Here is a 20032-nt window from a genome sequence, read left to right on the forward strand (position 1 = left end):
CCCCCGTCCAGAGCCGGGGGCCCCCACTCAGAGCCCCCAACAAGCCCTCCATCTCTGAGCAGGTCCTTCACACTGGAACACCTTCCCTCGTGATGCACCTGCGGCCTCCAAACCCTGGCCAGGGGTCCTCTGAGCCTGGAGACGTCCCTCCATCAGCCCCCAAAAACCTGTTCCATGACACGCAGTAGCCGCAGCCACAAATGGACTCACAGGCATGGGTGTCGCAGTAAATGGACAGCGCCCTCCTACTACAGCGTCAGGCCGAGCGGGCTCCCACTACTCTATATGGAACACCGGGAAGGCAGGTGCCGGGGCGCATGGAGGGGAAACCACAACCCAAGATAGCGGCCACCGCTCAGAAGCACAGCCAGACCCAGGTCACAGGACCCGGCCGCCATGCTGAGGTCCCTCATGCTTCTGTCTGTTGCAGACACGTGGCTAATCTTCTTAAAATCAAGATAGAGAAGCAAAACCAGAGAACACCATCCACGTGGGGTTGAGTGCAGGAGGTGGGAGCTGCCACCGGCTTGCCCGTGCCTGCCCTGCTGCCTGGCGGGCACCCCGCCCATGGCTGATCCAGCTGTACCTTCCCTGACCTCCCCAACCCCCCAGCACAGAGAAGGCAGGTCCCCAAGTCCAGCCTGGCACACAGCGTGTTACTAAAGGGGAGGGTCCCTCCTGGCCCGGCCATCTTCCACCAGCCCTGCCGCGGCCCCTCTTCCCAGGTGTCTTCTACACCACGAGCCAGAAACCGGTGCGCGTGTGGCAGCCCCAGGCAGGCCAGGACACAGGACACAGCAGTCACCAGCAGCAGAGGCCACACTGTGAATGGCGGCCACGTGTCTTAAAGGAGACGCCTGCTGAGCTTGGACTACCTACCTCTCAGGGTCGGCCTCCCTGGAGCTGCCAGGAAGAGGGTGGGCCGGGCTGGTGTCCTCCCTGCCACCCATCCAGGGACACTATGCCCAGGACCCCACCAGCGGGGCACACTTGCCTGCCCTGAGGACCCTAGGAAGCCCCAGCGCAGCCTCAGCCCCCAAGGCCCAGTCAACTCAGGTGATGTGCTCAGGGAAGAGGCCGCCCCCAGCCCCCAGCACAATGACGTGATTGCTCTGCTGGAGACAAGTGTCCCGGGCCCTTGCCGGGGTCCATCTGCAGCCCCCACACTCATGACCCCTTTGGGCAAGGAGCCTACTTGGAGTGCTGCCGTCAGGCACCTCCCTGTCGCTTCTCCCTTCCTGCACCCCCAAAATAAGGGCTCCCAAAGAACAGAGCCCCCAGGAGAGGCTCAGGGAGGCCGGCTTCTCCCTTTCCCTACAGGAGGTGGGGGCCCGCCCGCCCCAGGACAAGGGAGAGGAGCCCGGAGGGAAGGCACAGCTAGTGGCAGCTGGAAACGGGCTGGTGGGGCAACCTGGGCAGGCCTGGGAGGCCGGCCTAAATGTTCCAGAAGTTCTGGAGGCGACCCAGGACAATGGGGAAGCGCCGTGCACCTTTAAGCAGAGAAAAGCCAGAGAGGTGGGGCATCCGACGGGCAAGCAGGAGTGACGGCAGGCAAGAAAACCCATCTGTGGTCTGTCCTCCAGACTCGGCCCCCACGGGACGCAGAGGCGCATCCCTGAGCACCTGCTAAGTCATTTCACACGGGCCGCGGTCAGCAAAGGTGCTGAGCGGACACTCCACCTATGCCTGCGCGAAGTCACTGCCACCGTTCCTGGCACGCGGCAGGCAGAAGAAGGAAGCTGAAGGGGAGACACTGACAGCCGGAGAGCAATGCTGCCCCGTTTGGGGTGACACCCAGCCAGGGTGCCCCCGGCCTCCAGCATCCACGTAGTTCCCATATCCAAGGGGACCCTAAACCCACCCGCCCCCTTCTCGCAGGACTGGTCGGGGCCCCACTCGTGCACCCCGAGGGGAAAGGGTAGCAGTGGGTTTCAGGCAGGCCTGGGGCATGGAGGGCCACCCCAAGTCCTGCAGCTGGGCCGGGAAATCAGAGCGAGCGCATGGGCTTCCTTCTTGCAGGGTAGAAGGCCTCCCAGACCCACGGAAACCCCAAGGGCCCTCTTGCCCACCAGGCCACCCTGGAGTCGGGGACAGGCTCTGGGCACGGAGCTCCCAGTGTCCCCAGAAGAGACCAGCACCTGGAGTGTAGCCTGGCCCCGAGCCCTCCGTCCTCTGCCCTAATCCCTCTCCACCACCCCAGGTCTCAGGGGCTTCCCATCCCAGGCCCCACTGGCCACAAGAAAACTGTTTGCAGGCCAGCCTCATCATGGAGCACCCGCCACCCCCAGGTTCACTCAGGGCACAGCTCCACACTGCTCCCTCCAAGTCTGGGTGGTTGCCAGAGGAACGTGACACACCCTCCACTACACCTCACCTCCAGGGTCGGCTGGGCTCCGGCCCCACCCTCATCCTTCCGCATCTCCCCATCCCCTCCAACCTCTGCTCACACCAGTCCCTCCTGTGGAGTACCAGCCCCCTGGAACCAAGCCCCTGCCTGCGCCTGGGCCTGGATGGTACCCCCAGCCTCTCTGCCCTGGCTCTCTGCATTCATCACGTGTCCCTTCCCCACATTAGGGCCACACATGCTACTCCCTCCACCCAGAGTGCCCTTCCCCTGGACTATTCAGCCTCCCCCATCAGATCACAACTCAAACGCCACCTCCTCCAGGAAGCCCTCCCTGACCATCTCTCCTCCATTACCCTCCCTTATTTGTCTCCTTCACGGCACTGACCACAACACCCACCTATTCTACTTATTCCCCGTCAACCTCCTCCATCAGACTGAGTGTTGCTCTGGTTTGAGCAGTCACACTTCTGGCTGTCTACCTCTCCCCTACACAATGCCTGGCACAGAAGAAGCTGCTCAATAAACACCTGGGGAATGAATGAATGAATGAATGAGTGAACAGACTCATGAGGATATCTAGAGAAAGAGTGAGCTATACAGAGGAAACAGCAAGTGCAAAAGCCCTGAGGAAGGAGGCCACGGTAGCTGGAGAGAATAAGCAAGAGAGAGTGTAGAAGATGAGTCCACAGAAGGGGTGTGGGGGGTACAGGCCGTACGTAGGGGCTTGCAGGCCGTGGAAGGGAATATGGTTTGGATTTTGTTCAAGGTGAGAGGGGAAGCCACAGGAAGTTCCGAGCAGAGACGTGACAAAATCTGAGGATGCTTTGAAAACTTCTCATCCTCCGGCTGCCTGTGGACAAGCAAACCAGAGGGCCCACCACCTCTCTGTGCTGAGCTCCAGGCTGGCAAGGGACCGGCTCCCCCGGGGAGGCAGGCATGGGGGGCAGAGGGTCACCAGCTCCAAGGTCCCAGAGACACAGGACACCACCCAGCCCCCAAGGCAAGAGCTTGGAGACAAGGGGCACGCACGCGAAAGCAGGGCCCTCGGTCGTCTCGGTGCGTTCTCACGTTCACAGTCATCACCCCGAAGGCAGTCCCAGTCCTCCTCCCCCTCCAGCTGAGGGGACTGAAGCACAGGTAGCCCGCCCACTCACGCCCCTGACCCACAGGGCGGTGGCACAGCTCAAATCGGGATCCTACTGGATCTTCCTCACCCTGGGGGTGCACGTCCCTCCCGCAGAGACAGGGCACAGGGTGGGCACTGGGGAAACGGCCACATTACTGTCATCACCCACCCGCAGGCCTGCCCCGGGGCCCACGGCCTGTGCCCACCCCTCCAGGGGTGACACGCTCAAATCCCAACCACAATGGCCGAGGCGGGCTTGGTTCCCACAGCAACCCCCTCCCGACTCCATCTGAGCATTTGGGCAGACATGGCTGGCACGGGCTCGGCCGACTCGGAGCCCCCTGGAGGCTGGGGCCGACACCACCGCTTATATCCACGCAACCCCAGCTCTGCCCTGGGTGGTGGGGGACACCCTCACAGCCCCTCCGCCCAGATCTGAACCCCAACTTGCTCCACCACAGAGGTGATGACAGGCAAGGGAGAGAGGTGGGAGGTGCAGGCCTAGGCAGAGGGTTCAGGCTCAGGAGACCCTGGGCCCCGCACTCCCGTCCGCAAATAACGTTCCCCCCTCGCAGGGCTGCTGGGGGAGTCGGTGGCCGGGCCCTGTAACGACCGAGCGTCCTCAGGGAGCTGCCCGCTGGGTGGCAGTGACCGCACAGCTCTGTGGCTTCTCGGGCACGGGGCGCCGGTGGTTCAGGGCTCACAGGACTAGATAACGTCTGTCCTTAGCCTGTCTCAGGGTCTAAGACCCCCTAAAGCCAAACCAGACCCTGTGTGGGTTTTTCCAGAAGAATCTAGAGCCATAGGCCTTGTCCAAAGCTCTGAGACCCTAACGCCCTGAACGTGAGCAGAGAAAAGGCAGGTCTGCTGAGGAAGCGCCTACCATGTGCCCATCAGCCCACCTGTCACCATGGAACAAGGCGGCCCATGCTGCCACCACACAGGAAACGTGGACACAGGCCGGGGGGCTCAGGCCTCTCGCTCCAGGTCACACAGCAGCAAGGGCAGAGCCTGGATTTGAGCCCTCTGACGGGGAGAAGGCTTACCCCAAAAACCAGAGACAGGGAGGACGGGAAGAGACCAAGAGACCTGGGGTTGACGCCTACCCACTCGGCTGCCAGTACCCCAACTTCCTCCCCCCGCCCAGGGTGCTCAGACGGGGGACAAACCACCACTTCTCACGGGAATCGTTCTAAGGAGAAGAATCCAGCCGCCGACTTTTCAACAGCACAAGACAAAGCCGCTTCAGACCAATCCCTGAAGGTCTTGCCCCAAACCTGCCACTGCCACCCTCCCTCTGCCCCCATGCTGTCAGGCACACATAGGCTCTCTCTCACACACATCCTCACGTATTCTCTCATACACACTCATTCTCTCGCTCACACGCGCACACACACACACGACCCCATGGACACTGGCAGGTACACTGGGCTCCAGGATGAGCTCTGGGGACCATGAGCCCCCCACAGGGGTGCCACACCCTGTCACATGAGCATTCTTCCAGAGAAAAGACCTGGACAGATCTTTTGCCTCCCTGAAGGTTCCATGGCCTCAAACCTCTGTCCTGCCAGAGGGTCTGTCCCCCACTGAGCTGGCCCCCTCCAAGCCAAGGGCTGTTGCCCACTCCTTCAATCCTAGACAAGGCAGGGCCTCGTGCAAGCCCCCCAGGGTCTGAGAAGAGGGCTTCCTTGGCTCTGGGGCACTCCACACAGAACAAGGGGCTCAGCTAGTCATTCAACAAACATCCCCTAATAATCACTCCCTCTGAGCCACCCAAGCTAGATGAAGACCCTTGGCAGCCACAGTGTGCACGCAGACGGGCAGGCCCAGTGTGAGGCCCAGGGCAGCCCTATGCCTTACTGGCCTCGCCAGGGAGAGCAAGGCTGAGACAGCAGGTCTAGGAGGCAGCTGTGACAGAACACAGCAGTGGCCACTCACCATGGACAGAGAATGAAGCCCAGGAGTCGGCTGCGGTGGGCACAGGGGGCCAAGAGAGGGATGCAGACCCAGGAGATGTGCACCCAAGACGCCCGTGCAGCCTACGGGAGTCAAGTCTGGGAGATGCAGGGAAGGGGGGGGCCAGGTGGGGGCTACAAGCAGGGGCCAAGGCTGAGCTCACAGCCGGTGAGTACAGGGAGCGAGCCGGGGGCTGGGGACAGAGGTGCAGACAAGAAACCCAGGCCGACTGTTGAGAAACGACACAAGCAAGGAGCAGCGGGACACAGCCTTCCAGGGCCCTTATGACAGCCTGCCAAAGCCACACCACGGCACACTGGGCACAGCGCAGGGACAGGGGGCGGCCTCCAAGCCCACCTGCAGGTGGGGCCCCTGGCTCAACAGCAGGCTCTCTTCCCTGCGGGCCAAGTCCAGAGTTTCAACAAAAATGCCACAAATACCACTCCCCAAAACCCCAGGAGGGATTCCAACAGTGAAATACCCAAGAGGCAAAGAAAACGCAAGCAATCAACCAAGTGTCAGAAAAATGTTCAGCCTCCCTAGTAATTAAAAGAAATGCACCATTCCTCCCTACCGGAGTTAGCAACGTTTTTTTTTTTTCTTCTAACGTTAAAACACAATTCTGAGGAGTCTAAAATGCAACAGACTCATACACTCCTAACAGGCATATAAAATCTCTAACAACCTAAGAAGTCACTAAGGTACTGAATGTCCCATAAGAACCCATAAGAACATCGGGACCCTCGTTTCTATCTGTTACACTCAGTCACTCATCCATCAAACACCTACTACGCGCCATGCCCCACCCCAGGTACAGGAGACACTGAACTAGGTAAGGTGCCGTTAGCTCCCTTGAAGACTTTGAATTGAAGGCATAAAGCAGCTCTATTCCTAGAAACCTATTCTTAGATAATGACTCAAAATATCATCAGGAAGGTGCAATGCACAGAAATATTCAATGTAACATTGTAAACACAAAACCCTTGGAGAAGCACACACTCAGATGCCTGCGAGGGGAACGGCTAACTGAACTATGGCATGTGCACTGAACAGAACAGGAAAAGCCATTAAAAATTACACATAAAGTCTGCAATCACAAGAAGGGTCAACCCAACTGTCACTCATGAAAAATGCAGGGGCCCAAGATCCTAAGGGTGCAAGGAGCTGTGCAGGTAGACGGGAATCACACAGGAAATGCATCCGGGGAAAGATCTGAGAGTGTTCAGGGTGCTGGGAAAATCTAATGGTCCTTTTTCTGTCTCCTTTTTTGCATTTTACACATTTTTCTATGTCTATAATGGAAAAAGCAATAAACTTTAAATCGCAGCGCTGGCCCACAAGTGGGTAAAGACACGTGGTGCAGCAGGAGGGAGAGCCGGGGTGCAAGGAGGCCAGGAGACCCCAAAAAGCGAAAAACAAAGACCAGAGGGGACCCAGGACCCACCTTTGACGTTGCTTAGCGACAGGGAGCGCTCCTGGTCCGCCAGCCCTGGCCCCAGCCGGCCACTGCCGCCACTGTCCTTCTGCCGGGCCACGGCCACCGCGATGCCCACAGGCGGGTGTCGCACCTCTGCCTCACCCTGGGCACCAGAGCTCTCGCGCCCAAAAGCCTTGGCGCTCTCGGGCCTCTCGGGGTCCCGCTTTAGCTGCCGACCCCCGGCCGCCGCAGGGACCCCGGGGTGAGGCAGGCGGGCCTGGGCGCGCGGGGTGCCCGCGGCAGTGGGGACAGGTTCGGGTTTCATGGTGCCCAGGCCCCCAAAGGGGCTCTTCTTGCCGCAGCCGCCGGGGCGCACAGCCACGGCCTCGCGCGCAAAGCTGCCACTGTACTTGATGAGGCTCTGCATGGCCGAGGCCTCTCCCGGCCCATGCGCGGCGTGCAGGTCGGCGCCCGGCCTGGCGCAGGTGGCCGCGGTGCGGGGCAGCGCGCCCCCAGGGTCCAGGTAGGCCTTCTTGGCGGCGGCGGCAGCCTCCTCCTCGGCGCGGCTGGCGTGGTGGTGCTGCGCGGCCAGCACGGCCATCTGCGTGGTGGCAAAGTTGCCCAGCTCGAAAGGTTTCCACTTGGGCTCAGGGCCGGCAGGCGGGTGCGGCCGCCCGGCCTCCAGGCCGAAGAGCTTGGCGGCCTGCTGGGAGGCGGCGGCGGGTCCGCGCGGGGCGCGCTCGCAGGGCCGCGGCTCGGCCTCGGGCTTGAGCAGCTCCTTGTTGGGGAGGTAGGCCCGGGGGTCCGGGGAGGCGCGCGTGGCCCGCGCCGGCGGGGCCTCGGCGGGCGGCGGCCGCTTGAGCAAGCGGATCACGGAGCTCTTCTCGCGGAGCCCCTCGGGTCGCTCCGGGGGCGGCCGCGGGGACCCGGGCGGCGCCTGCAGGACGCCGGGCCTGCCCGCCTCGCGTTCGCGGGCCCTGTTGTCGCGCGCCTGCGCCGCGATCTGGATGGGCCCCGGGCGCTCGTCGAAGGCCTCCACGGAAGGCACGAAGGTGGGCGCCACCACGCGGTGCTCGCGGCCCGGCTCGCGCGCCGCCGCCGTGGGGAAGATGGTGTAGACACCGGCGGGCGCAGGCTGCGGCGCTGGCGAGGCCCGGCCGGGCAGCGGGGCGCAGGAGGCCCTTGCCGGGCGGGGAGGCGGCAGCGGCGAGGGGCAGGGGCACGGTCCGGGCAGCAGGGCATCCAGCGCGCCGCAACCGCACGCTCGCCCTGGCGCGGCCTCCTTGGCCCGCTGGCCGCCTCGACCACCAGCGCTGGGAGCCCGCGCCCCGCCCGTTGCAGAGACTCAGCGCCGCGGCGGCGGCGGCGGGTTCTTGCCCTTGGACTCGGCGTTGGCGTGCCCGGCGCCAGCGGTGGCGCCTGCTCGGCCAGGAAGGGCGACAGGCGCTCCGCGATGCGCGGGGCCCCGCGGTCCTGGCGGCCCTCCGCGCGCGCCTCCTGGGTCAGGTCCACCACGCCGCGCGGGCCCACCGCCTCCTCGCGGGCCCGCGGGTCCTTCTTGCCGAACAGAGGGGGCGGCTCCCCCCCACGGCCCGCCCGCTCCTTGGCTGGACCTTCCCGCGACGAGCCTTTGGCCGGGGCGCCGGAGGAGTGGCCGCCTGGGGTCCTGGAGGAGGGTGCGTGGGAGTGCAGGGCGCCCGGAGGCCCTGGGGCGGGCAGGTAGAAGCCGTCTGCGGAGAAGAAAAAGGCAGCTGTGAGCGAGTGTCCCTCTGCCTGGCCCAGGACAGAAGGGGGACCCTGAAAGGTGCCAGAGGGTGTCCTGCGACCCCAGGGGTAGGGAGAACCATGCACACTGCACAGCCCTTGGGAAGGTAGGCTCTGTAAATGGACAGAACCGAGTTTAACTCTGCCTTGGCCAGACTCAGGTTCTCTCTGAGCCTCACGTTTCCTCATCTGTGAAAGGGAGTGAGGCCAAGGTTGTTTCAAGAGCTGCCCAGAGGACCAAAGAGGGTTAGAGGAGCAGAACACAACCAGAAGGCACCAGAAGGCTATGGATGGGCCCAGCGAGCCTGTGGGGGCCCTCAGGAGCAGGGGTCTTGGAATATCGAGCTGAGTGCTGCCTGCAATACTGCAGGTGGTGGGGGCCCCAGAGAAGCCCCTCAGAAGGTCCCGCCACCCCCAGTCTCCCCACTCCTGCCTCCTGACCTTTCTGGGTATCGAAAATGCTGGGCTGGCCCAGCTGGCTGAGGAGGGGGCTCCCGCTGCTGGGGGGCTCCAGGTGGTTCAGGTGGAGGTAGGACGGGTACAGCCCACTGGGCAGGTGGGAGAAGCCTGGAAGAGAGAAGAGAGAAGCGGGCTGGACCACCTCATGCCTCCTCCAAGGAGCTGCCTTCTGGCCCTCTCTTTTTCTTGGGAATAAAGTGTCATGGCTGTCTGCCCGGCTCCCTGGGGTTTACCACCAGCCCCCAGGGCCAGGCATGCCCCCTTCCCAACCCTGGCTCTGCAAGCTTCCTTCCAGTCCCAGGCAGCCCCCAGGGGCTTGGGTGTCAAATTTCCCAGGAAAAGCATCAGAATGGATCCAACTAGGAGGGTGATGATGGAGGATGAAGATGATGGCGGCTCTAATCGCCAGCCAAGCATTGTTCACTGCTTGGCTTCTGTTATTTTCATTTAAACCTCAAAAAGAAAAAATCCCGATAGGCAGATACTTTTAATAACTCCATTTTACAGATGAGAAAACTGAGGCTCAGAGAGGACCACTTGCCCAAGGTCACACAGCAGAGGAGCCTGGCTTTGAACTGAGGACACCGGGACTCTTTTTTTTTTTTTTTTTAATTTTATTTATTCATTTATTTTTTCCCCCAAAGCCCCAGTAGATAGTTGTATGTCATAGCTGCACATCCTTCTAGTTGCTGTACGTGGGACGCGGCCTCAGCATGGCCGGAGAAGCGGTGTGTCAGTGCGCGCCCGGGATCCGAACCCGGGCTGCCAGCAGTGCAGTGCAAGCACTTAACCACTAAGCCACGGGGCCGGCCCCACACCGGGACTCTTAACCTCAGCCCAACACGGACCCGGATGAGTGGTTTAAGAGTTTAACGGGACCCTGCTCTGCTGTGTGACCCGGAGCAAGTCACCCCACCCAGCATCACCAGGCAGGTGCAGCCAGGAAGGAATTCCTCCTGCTGAGGATCCTCCAGGCCTCCTACAAGGCCCCCACCAGTGACGCCCAGAATCAGGGTCTTGTGGAACAGAGAAGACAGGAAAGGGTAGCCACAGAGAGAGAAACAAGACGCCTAAGGGGCACAGGGAGAACGGAGGCCCAAGAGCAGCTCAGCAGGGCCCCGAAGGCCAGGCCGGCAGGCGCTGGGTGCAGGGGAGGGTGCTGATGCTCTGCCTGGGCTGTGGGTCCTAGAGGACCACGGGCCCATTGGAGATCCCTGAGGAACATGGGTCCCCCAGGCCCCCAGTCACTCCCTCTGAGCCCAGGGGCGCAGGCCCTGTCCCTAGCCACACTAGGCTGTGTCTCCACTCACAGCATCACCTGATGATGACATGAACAACAATCACAAAACAATAAAGAACACCTGATACACATCCTCTCAATCACTGAAACAACGCTCCTAGATAGGTACTGGTCCCTCTGCTTTGTCATCTGTGAAATGGGCGTAAGGGTACCCATGGCACAGCTTGTTCTGAGGATAAAAGAGTTCGAGTACGCAGCACCTGGGACATAAGCACACGAGGGGTTTGCTGTCCTTACTGTTACTACCAGTCCTTGTTGGTCAAGGAGCAAAGGGAGCCAGGGAAGGCAGAGGAGCAGGCTGATGGGACACGGGCACAGACGCGGCCTCTGCCCTTCAGGCCCCTCCAGCCCCCGCTGGAGGCTCGGACGGGACCCCAGCCCTGAAGGACTGCCCGCCATCCCAGGCCTAGAGACACGACCGCCCCTCTGTGCAGGGCACACACGAATCAACTTGGGAGGATGGCGGAAGCTCTCGGTGAGACTCCGGCCTGGAGGAGGGGCGGGGAGATGGACTGGGCTGCGGAAGGCCCAGGAGAACCCTCGGCCTGCACCGGGTGCTCCCAGGACCCCAATCTGCCGGGACCGGGAGCACCACAGGACACCTAGGAGGCAGGAGGAGGGAGCTGGCCCCCAGCATCCCAAATCTGCCAGAGCCGCAGGTGGGGGAGGAGCACAGGGTCCCCCAGGCCCACCCCCTGACTGGGAGAGGGGAAACTGAGGCTCCAGGCTTTGCTCAGGGCCAGCAGGAAGCCGGGCCACAGCACCCCCCCCACCCCGCCATTCAGGGGCATCACTGCAGAACTGCAACAAGAAAGCCCAACGGTCCCTGGTCCCCTTGTCCCCACATTATTAACAAGCCTACTGCGCCCCAGGGAGACAGGGGCGAGCAGAACGAACTAGGCCCTGCCCTCAGGGCTCACCTTGGTGGGAAAATGGATATTTCACAAAAAATACACAGATAAATCCATCATCACAAGTGAGAGGTGGAACAGGGGATGGGGGAGTGTTGGAGGTGAGCCCTGAAGGATGAACAGGAGACAGCCAGTGGGGTGGGGTAAGGGGCTGCAAGCAGAAGGAACAGCTCGTGCAAAGGCCCTGTGACAGTGACTAGAGGAAGCAATGAGCATCTGAAGAACAGCAGGGAGGCCAGATGACAGGGCTGGAGCCCCGCCGGCCACAGCAAGGGGGGTGACTGTGGGGGTGGAGGGGAGTGGGCAGATTTAAGAAGTGCTGGGGACAGTGGCCCAGCAGGCCTCAGCCCCTCCCACCTGGCATGCTCCTTACCTTCGTGGGCATGGGCGGCCCACAGCTGCACCATGGGCAGGTTGCTGGGGGTGGGGGAGCGGAAGGAGAGGTCAGAGGGCAGGGGCACCGGGCTCCCATGGGACGAGGCCGAGGGCCCCATCCCGCTGGCCACAAAGCTGCCCAAGAAGGCCTCGCCTGCAGAGAGAAGGGGGTGCTGTCAGGCGGCCACCAGGCCACTGCCACCTGGCCCACCGCCCCGAGGTCCCCGTCTCTCCCCCACGGCGCGGAGCTGACACAGGCAGTGAGACCAAACCCCAGCCCCTTGGCCTCCAGACGGGCCTGGCTCAACTCCACCGGACCCAGGCCTTGAGAAAACTGCCAGTGAGACACGGGGACGAGAAGGAAGGCCCCCACAGCAGGCCTGCCTCCGGGGCACCCAGCATCTCGGCAGGAGGGTGTCACCATCCCCACACACGGCCAACCCAGACCCCAGGGGGCACGGCTCTCCCCATCTGCAGGTGAGAGCTGAGGCTCGGGGGGAGAGGGGGCAGGGACCTCCTGAGGCCACAGAGGGACGAGGTGGAGAGGGGCTCACGGTCGCAACTCTGCTCATGTTTAGAGCTCCTGGACTAGGGAGGACACCACAAGTTGGAGAACGACCTCCCGGGGGACTTCACTGCAGCCCAGGCCAGGCCCAGATCCACCAAGTCCACGGGAGGCACCATGTACCCATTTTACAGATGAGAAAACTGAGGCTCAAGGCTGGGAAGTGCCTGGTCCCAAAGCCAGTGTGAGTGGTGGCTCTGAATGCACACCCAGCAGCCTGTCCCAGAACTATAGTGCATCAGCAGATGAATCAGTGAAGGAATAAGGGCAGTGCGCATGGGAGCTGGTTCTGGTGCAGGGAGGCCGTCTCAAGGGGCTGTCCCTCCAGAAAGCAGAACCCATCCCGGGCCCTCAAATGGGGGCTGTGACGGATGACCGCTGCTGGAAGGACCAGCTGCTGGGGCCTGAGGAGGAAGTGCGCCCGCCCTGGCCACGCCCCACGCAGCCAGGCCCGTACCTGAAGGGACGCCTCCTCGCATCCCCACCCAGGGCCCTGCCCCACAAGATCGACGCACCCCGCCCTCTAGAGGGAAACCCCGCAGGCCTTCAGGTCCCGGCCAGAGGGAGGCTGGTGAGACCTGTGCTTCCCTTCCCTGGTCTTAGTTTGCTCATCAGCAAAATGGGGTTAACAATGCCTCCCCTGAGAACCGCAGTGAAGAAGGGAGGATCCCTTTGGCAAGAAGAAGAAGAATGAATAGCAGCAGCGCCCACGCACTACAGCTCCTGAGCACCCAGCAGCCTGCGGGCAATCTGAGTCCTCCCACAGCACCCCCAGGAGGAGGGGCGGAGGCCTGAGCAGAGCCAAGTGTGGGTCACCAGCACCCAGCAAGGGCCAGCTCTGGCCGCCGAGCTAAGGGCTTCCCGGTGCCCCCTCAGGTGACTCTCCCCAAGTCCCTGCGAGGCGGCACTGTCCTCGGCCGCCCAGAGAAGCGAAGTGACCGCAGGGAGGATGCAGATGATCTGCGTCACTCGGGGGCCCAGGTGGCCCCAGCCTGGCCCACAGGGGCTCACAGACCCCCGCTCAACCTCTGGGCCCCCAGCAGGCCTGCACACAAGGCCTGTATACAACAGGCGCTCACTCACCACCTCCCGGGGGCACAGCATCCCAAAACGCCCACCCAGACCCTCTGGGGTACTCATAGGGAAACTGAGGCTGCAAGGGGCAGGGCGTCCACCTTGGTCCCCCGCGCGGAGACGGCAGCAGCCAGAGCGATGGGAGGACACCTTCTGGCCACATGCGCCATCGCCACCACCCCACATCCAGCCCCTAGTCCAGCCCAGCCCCGCCCAGCCCCCTCACCAGACTCCAGGGCCAAGCCCTCGGGACCCAGGGCCATGGTGGCCGGTCAGTCCACCCATACGGCCCAAGCCCGGGCAGCAGGGCCTCTGAGCCCCGCTAGGCCCCAGGCTTCCTCCTTGGCGGGCAGGCGGGTGGAAGGCTCCGGAAGCCGGCAGCCAGAGGTTTGCGCAAGGGCTTACATCAGCTGCCAGCTCTTCCTGCCCCGGCCGCGCGGAAGCCCGGTGGCCCGGGCCTGCCCCTGCCTGGGCTTGTGAAACCCGCCCAGCGGCGCGCCAGGCCCGGCGGGGCGTTGGGGCCCGGATGCCACCAACGGCTCCTGCCTGCCACAGGGGCCCAACGGTGCCCAAGTGCCCTCCCCCGGGCCCGGCTGGGGAAGCTGCTGCCCTGGTGGGACCACAGACAGGCAAGTCTGTGGCCCTCTGAGAGCAGCGGTTTGCAACTCTGTAAAATGGGCCCCATTCCTGCCTCCCCGCCAGCCACGAGGACAGCAAGCACGACAGCGGCATTGATCTGCACGTAGTCACTGTCCCCGCCCCCTCCCCAAATCCTCCTCCTGGAGCGGCCGGTGATGGATCCCAGATACAAATGAGATCAGCTTCCACCGGCTGGACCCCTGGTGCCTGCCTCCCTTTCCACCTGCCCCTGGCCTCCTTGCAGACCCCTCATTCCCACCTCGGGGCCTTCCCTGCACCCCAGAGACACCTTCTGGGCCACACAATCCAAGCCCCCAATCACTGTCTCCACCCAGGACACCTTGGAAATGTACGTCTCTCGGGAAGGGACTGTCAGCCTCCCTTCCCGCCACATCCGCGGTGTCCAGGGCCCAGCACACAGCAGGCGCCAACTTTCAGATTAACTCACTCCATGAGCATCGTTCCCAACCTCTCAGGGCAAAAGCAGATACACGTCGGGATCGGGGGAGAAGGTAAGCGCAGCCCCCGACCCCCAGGACGCCACATGCCACCCCAGGCCGTCCTATCTGGTCTCCCGGGGAGGGGAGCATGAGCAGCTCACGCCCACCCATGTCACCAGCGTCTCCAAACTGCTTCCTGAGCCCCCCGCACCCCCCCGCCCAGAGTGCCTGGTGCTCTTCTCAGGCTCTAAGTGTGCACCCCCAACTCCTCACGCCCTCCCCTGAGGACTCAGTGGTGGCCTCCTGGTCTCACCAAGAAGGCTATAGGCCTCAGGGGTCCAGGGGGCAGTGACAGTCAAGCCCTAAGCCACTGGCCTCTCCCTAGACTTTGCTAGAAATCTCCCTCCCACCCTGGGCTGAGCTCGAGGCCTGGCTGCCCACCCTGGTCCCAGGCCGCCCCCGGCGGTGACTAGGGGCCTCCATGCCACCTGCTCACCCACGTATCTCACTCGACGCCTTGGAAACTAACACTGATGCCTGTTGAAACCTAAAACACACACGTGTAACCACAATAAATTAGTATCGTTCATAATAATAACAGCGACCACTAACTGAATCCGTACAGGCCCAAGCACCATGCGTGCTAACCCACGAGCAGTAACTCACGGAATCTTCTCACGAGCCTTTCACGGGGCAGAGAGGACAACCGATGATCCCGAGTCACACGGCACTGGGCAGGGACGCAGCTGGGCTGGGAGCTGGGGCTGACCCCAGAGCCCTACACCCCTCCTACGGGGAGTCCCGCGGGGGCCCCCAGGATCCGCGTGGGAGCGTGTTCCTGCCGCCCTGCCTGCCCCCCGAGACAGACTGGAGCAGGGTACATAAATGACACCAGTGTAGACACGTGTTCTAGATCTGCGCTGGACACAGTAGCCGCTGGCCGCCTGTGGCTACTGAGCACTTGAAATGTGGCTGGTGAAACTGACGAACCGCATCTTTTATTTTATTAAATTTTAATTAATTTAGACTTAATTTAGCCACAGTCTGGGCTGAAGGCTCCTCCTTGCCGGGAAGTGGAGCAGGGACAGGGCCTCTGACAGGCCAGTCCCCCACCATGGGGCAGGATGCGACAGAGGGGTGCCCGGGGGACGACAAAGAGTAAAACCAGCTCCAACGTCCACTTGCTCTGTGACTTTGAGCGAATTTCTTGATGTCCCCAGGCTGCCTGAAGTGGACAATGTAGGAACATCAACCCCTCCGGGTTGAGGTGCAGATTAAATGAGTTCATATTTGTAAAACGCCTTCCTGAAGTGCCATTCATATCAGCTACCATGATTACTGTTAGTCTCGTTATTTATAGTCACAAAGACTGGGGCTCGGGGAAGCTGAGTGACTGCTCAATTCCATCTGTCCTTCCTTAAAACAAAAAATCCAATTTTGAAATGAAACGAGAGAGAGCTGGTGGTTGCCCATTATGAACACACTAAATATCACTGCACGCTTGCAAATGGTTAATTGCATGTTATGTGAATTTCACCTCCATTTTTTAAAAAAACAATAGGTAAGCTCTGCCTCCGAATCCAGGGCTGCGACACCCCCCAACCCCGGGCCAGGCCGGCTGGTGGACCAGCCTCAGTGCCCAGGGCACCCCAGGACCCAAAGCAAAGCAGGCCCCACGGGCCCCACGGCCCTCGGGCTGCCACCTCCCCATCCAGGCTCACCCTCCCACAGCCCTGGGAGCAAAGGGATCTTGTTACCCCCGTTTTACAGATTAAGAAATTGAGGCTCATGGGGCCACCCTGGTGATGTAGTGGTTAGGTTTGCAAGCTCTGCTTCAGTGGCCTGGGCTTCACAGGTTCGGCGCGGACCTATGCACGGCTTGTCAAGCCATGCTGTGGCGGTGTCCCACATATAAAGTAGAGGAAGACGGGCATGGATGTTAGCCCAGGGCCGATCTTTTTCAAAAAAAGAAAGAAAGAAAGAAAGAAACTGAGGCTCAGAGAGGTTGCACGGGGTCACTGAGCCTGGACCACATGGCACAGCCGGCCCTACAAGCGCACTGCCACACCAAGCCCTCAGCCCGGGAATCCCACCGTACTGTCCCTTAGCTCCAGTCCAGCCCCCGTCCCTCGGACCCTGAGTGAGGGAAGCCCCCCTTACAGGGCCTGGCCCTTGGAGGTGCTTGGAAAGTAGCCTTCTCCCTCTCTGGTCCCCGGGGCCCAGGGAGAGGGGAAGGATGCCCCCGCGGCAAGAAAGGAGGCACCGAGGCCCAGCTATGGGGCCATGCACCTCCCGCCTACGCCTGGGGCAGGAGTCCAGGGTCCCTCTAGGAGCTGAGCATGGACACCCCACCCCGCCGGGCCTTAGCTCCCCAGTCTGTGCCCTCTCCTGCACTGAGCTAACAGGTCCTCCCCCAGCTGGGACCCACCAACATCCCAGGCCCTCCTACCCCCACACTGCCAGCCATGGGCAAGCACCTTGGGAACACAGCAGAGAGCCATGAGTTTTGATGTGGACCGGCCTGCTCTCAGCCCTTGCCAGCCCCCTCACCAAACACCCAGAACACAAGAAGGGCTCCCGGGCTTTGTCAGCTCCGAGACTGACCAAAGCCACCAGAAGGTAGAACTCGAACCCAGAAAGGTGCACGCTTCCTTCCTTCCTTGCTTCCTTCAACGCTTATGCAGGGCTGCTGGGGGCTGGGGAAAGAAACCCGTCCAGGTAAGGGGCTGTGCTCTGCCCATCTGCTGGCAGGTCCCCACAGAGAAGGTAATGGCAAGGCCACCTCAGAGAGCCACTGGAATCTGGCCTCTGTAATGGATGGAGTTGCGGGGGCCCTTCTAGAAGCTGACTATCTAAGGGCATCTGAAGTCCTCTCTGGTGGGAGCAAGGAGGACCTGATGAGATCACGGTAGGTACAAAGGTTTGGTAAACAGCAGCAAAGGACTCAGAGGCCTTTATCATTGCAAATGGGCTGGGCTGGGCTGGAATATGGAACAGCACACTCCACAAGCTGCACCCCAGGGCCTTTGCACCTCAGCCTGGAATCCATTCCTCCCTCCATATACAGCATATTATCTGTATCCTCCCTTCTGTATACACCTCACTCTCTTCTCTAACAGCCCACGTGACACTTGATGAATGCAGCCTTCCCTAACCATCCTGTTTAAAATGGCAACCCAGCCCACCCCCACCCTTTCCTGAATTATTTTTCTCCATTGTGCTTATCACCATTTATCATTCCGTATACACACTGGTTCCTTCTTGATTGTGGTTCCTTGTTTATTGTCCATCTCCACCCACTGGAACAGGAGTTGGCAAGCTTTTTCTTAAAAGAGCCAGATAATAAATACTTCAGATAATAAACAAATAAATAAGATAATAAATACTTGCAGGCCTACTCTGCCTGCTGGAGGGGAAGTAGCCACAGGTAACACTTAAACTATTGGGCTTTGTTCCAATAAAACTTTATTTGAAAACGGGAGGCGGGCCAGATTTGGCCATCCTGTGCAGACCTCTGCATGCCGATGTGGGTTTACTCCACCCCCAGTGCCCCACACACTGCACACAGTAGGTGCTCAATTAATATTTATGGATGGGAAGGATGGGCAAGGTCATGATCAGCTAGATCTGAGAAAGGAGGAAGGGGGTGGTCTTTCCTGGGGCGCTACTTCACAGCCAACGTAGGGCTCGCTAGAGGCTTCCAAAGGCTTCGCTTCATTCTGTCTCCCTATCCCCCTCAGCTCTAGGAGGGGGGATTCTTATTCCTTTTACAGATGAGGAAACTGGGCCTTTGACTCCAAAATCTACGCTCTTCCGCTCAGCCACACCACCCAGACACTAAACCTTATTTTCATATTTTCACTCGCAAAGACCCCTCCCTAACCAAACGCAAACAAACACATTTTTCTTTTCTATTTTCAAACATCTATTAAAGTGTTCTGGCCTCGAAAAGGAACAGCATCCCTTAAGATGTCACCAACAGCTATTAGAGCATCTCATCAGCATGATCAGATCAGGGTTATCGCCCAGAAAAGAGCTCATTCTAGCCCCGAGCGCCAACATGTGACAGGCGTTTCTATGACAGCAGCTGAAAATAGGCGAGGACCCTCTGGATAAATCGACCTCCAGACTCCCATTGATCCTGAGATTTGAGGATTTCTGTAATATCTAAGCCAGAGAATAGGTTACTGCCCTCGCCCTATAAAGAAAGCGTCCTATCGTTCAGTAAGAAGCCCAAGCAATTCACAAACGAAGAACAGTAAATGGCCAAATTCAGTAAAAAGTCCAAATTCAGTAAAAAGTTCAATGTCATTAGTATGACAAAGAAATATTAAAACAGGATGATGTCATTTTCATCTATCAAATCAGCACATTTTTGGTTTGGTTGTGGGGAGGGCGGGGGTGGGAAGCAGCACAGAGGCAGCCAACTCATGCCCAGCTTTTGGAAGCAACCCAGCAGGGCTGATCAGGGCCCACGAAGAAGCACAGACCCAACTCCAGGTCCCTCCCAAGGAAGTCACCAGACTCACGGGCAACGGTGGACGGACCAGGATGCTCGCTGTAGCCCAAGTGATCTCACGATTCAATGCAGTCCCAATCCAAACCCGGGCAGCTGTGTGTGTGCGCGTGCAGAAATAAAACAGCTGTCTCCAAAAGTTACACAGAAAGTAAAGCAGGGTCTCAGAGATATTTGCACACCCATGTTCCTAGCAGAACTATTCACAATAGCCAAAAGGTGGCAGCAACCCAAGTCTCCCTCAGCAGATGAATCATGAACAAAATGTGGCCCATCCATACCATGGAATATGATTCAGCCTTACAAAGGAGGTTCTGATACCTGCTCCAACACGGATGAACCTTGAGGACATTATGTTAAACAAAATAAGCCAGACACAGAAGGACAAATACTGTATGATTCCACTTATATGAGGTTCCTGAAATAGTCAAGTTCAAAGAGACAGAAAGCAGAAGGGCGGTTGCCGGGGCTGGGGGAAGGGGGTGGGAGTGAGTGTTTAATGGGCACAGAGTTTCAGTTTGGGAAGATGGAAACGTTCTGGAGATGGATGGTGGTGATGGTTACATAACAATGTGAATGTACTTAATGCCATAGAACTGTACATCTAAAAATGGCTAAAATGGTAAATTTGTGGAATGTGTATTTTACCAGCTAAAAATAAAGTTATACAGAAACACAAAGGGTCAACAAGCATAGCCCAGGCGACCTTGAAGATGAAGAACGCCGTGGGAAGACTTACACTATCAAATACCAGGACGTGTACCCCCGTAATCATGAAGCTGGCGCGGCATCGGCTGGTCAGCTCGGATATCCATGCAGGAAAAGCCACGAGTCCTGACCGCCTACTTCACACCACACATAAAAATCAACTCCAGGTGGATTGTAGATGTACATGTGAAAGGCAAAAGAAGAAAGCTTCTAGAAGAAAACACTGGAAAATTCCTTCATGACCCGAGGGCAGGCAAAGGTTTCTTTTTTTGTTTTGTGAGGAAGATCAGCTCTGAGCTAACATCCATGCCAATCCTCCTCTTTTTTTTTTTTTCCTGCTGAGGAAGACTGGCCCTAGGCTAACATCTGTGCCCATCTTCCTCCACTTTATATGGGATGCCGCCACAGCATGGCCTGACAAGCGGTGCATCGGTG

General features: G+C 59.8%; 1 protein-coding gene across 1 annotated transcript in view; it reads right to left on the bottom strand.

The window, feature by feature from the left end:
- The window catches only part of TNRC18 (trinucleotide repeat containing 18), an 89692-nt gene that overhangs the window by 55324 nt on the left and 14336 nt on the right, over positions 1-20032 (bottom strand). The window contains 6 exon segments of the mRNA XM_087417500.1: positions 6874-8089; positions 8091-8200; positions 8203-8244; positions 8247-8576; positions 9052-9177; positions 11654-11809. Of these exon segments, the coding sequence (XP_087273626.1) occupies positions 6874-8089; positions 8091-8200; positions 8203-8244; positions 8247-8576; positions 9052-9177; positions 11654-11809 (1980 nt within the window).

The sequence above is a fragment of the Ceratotherium simum genome, chromosome 26 (assembly GCF_057802395.1).
Source record: "Ceratotherium simum simum isolate JZ-2026a chromosome 26, ASM5780239v1, whole genome shotgun sequence".
NCBI classification, from domain to species: domain Eukaryota; kingdom Metazoa; phylum Chordata; class Mammalia; order Perissodactyla; family Rhinocerotidae; genus Ceratotherium; species Ceratotherium simum.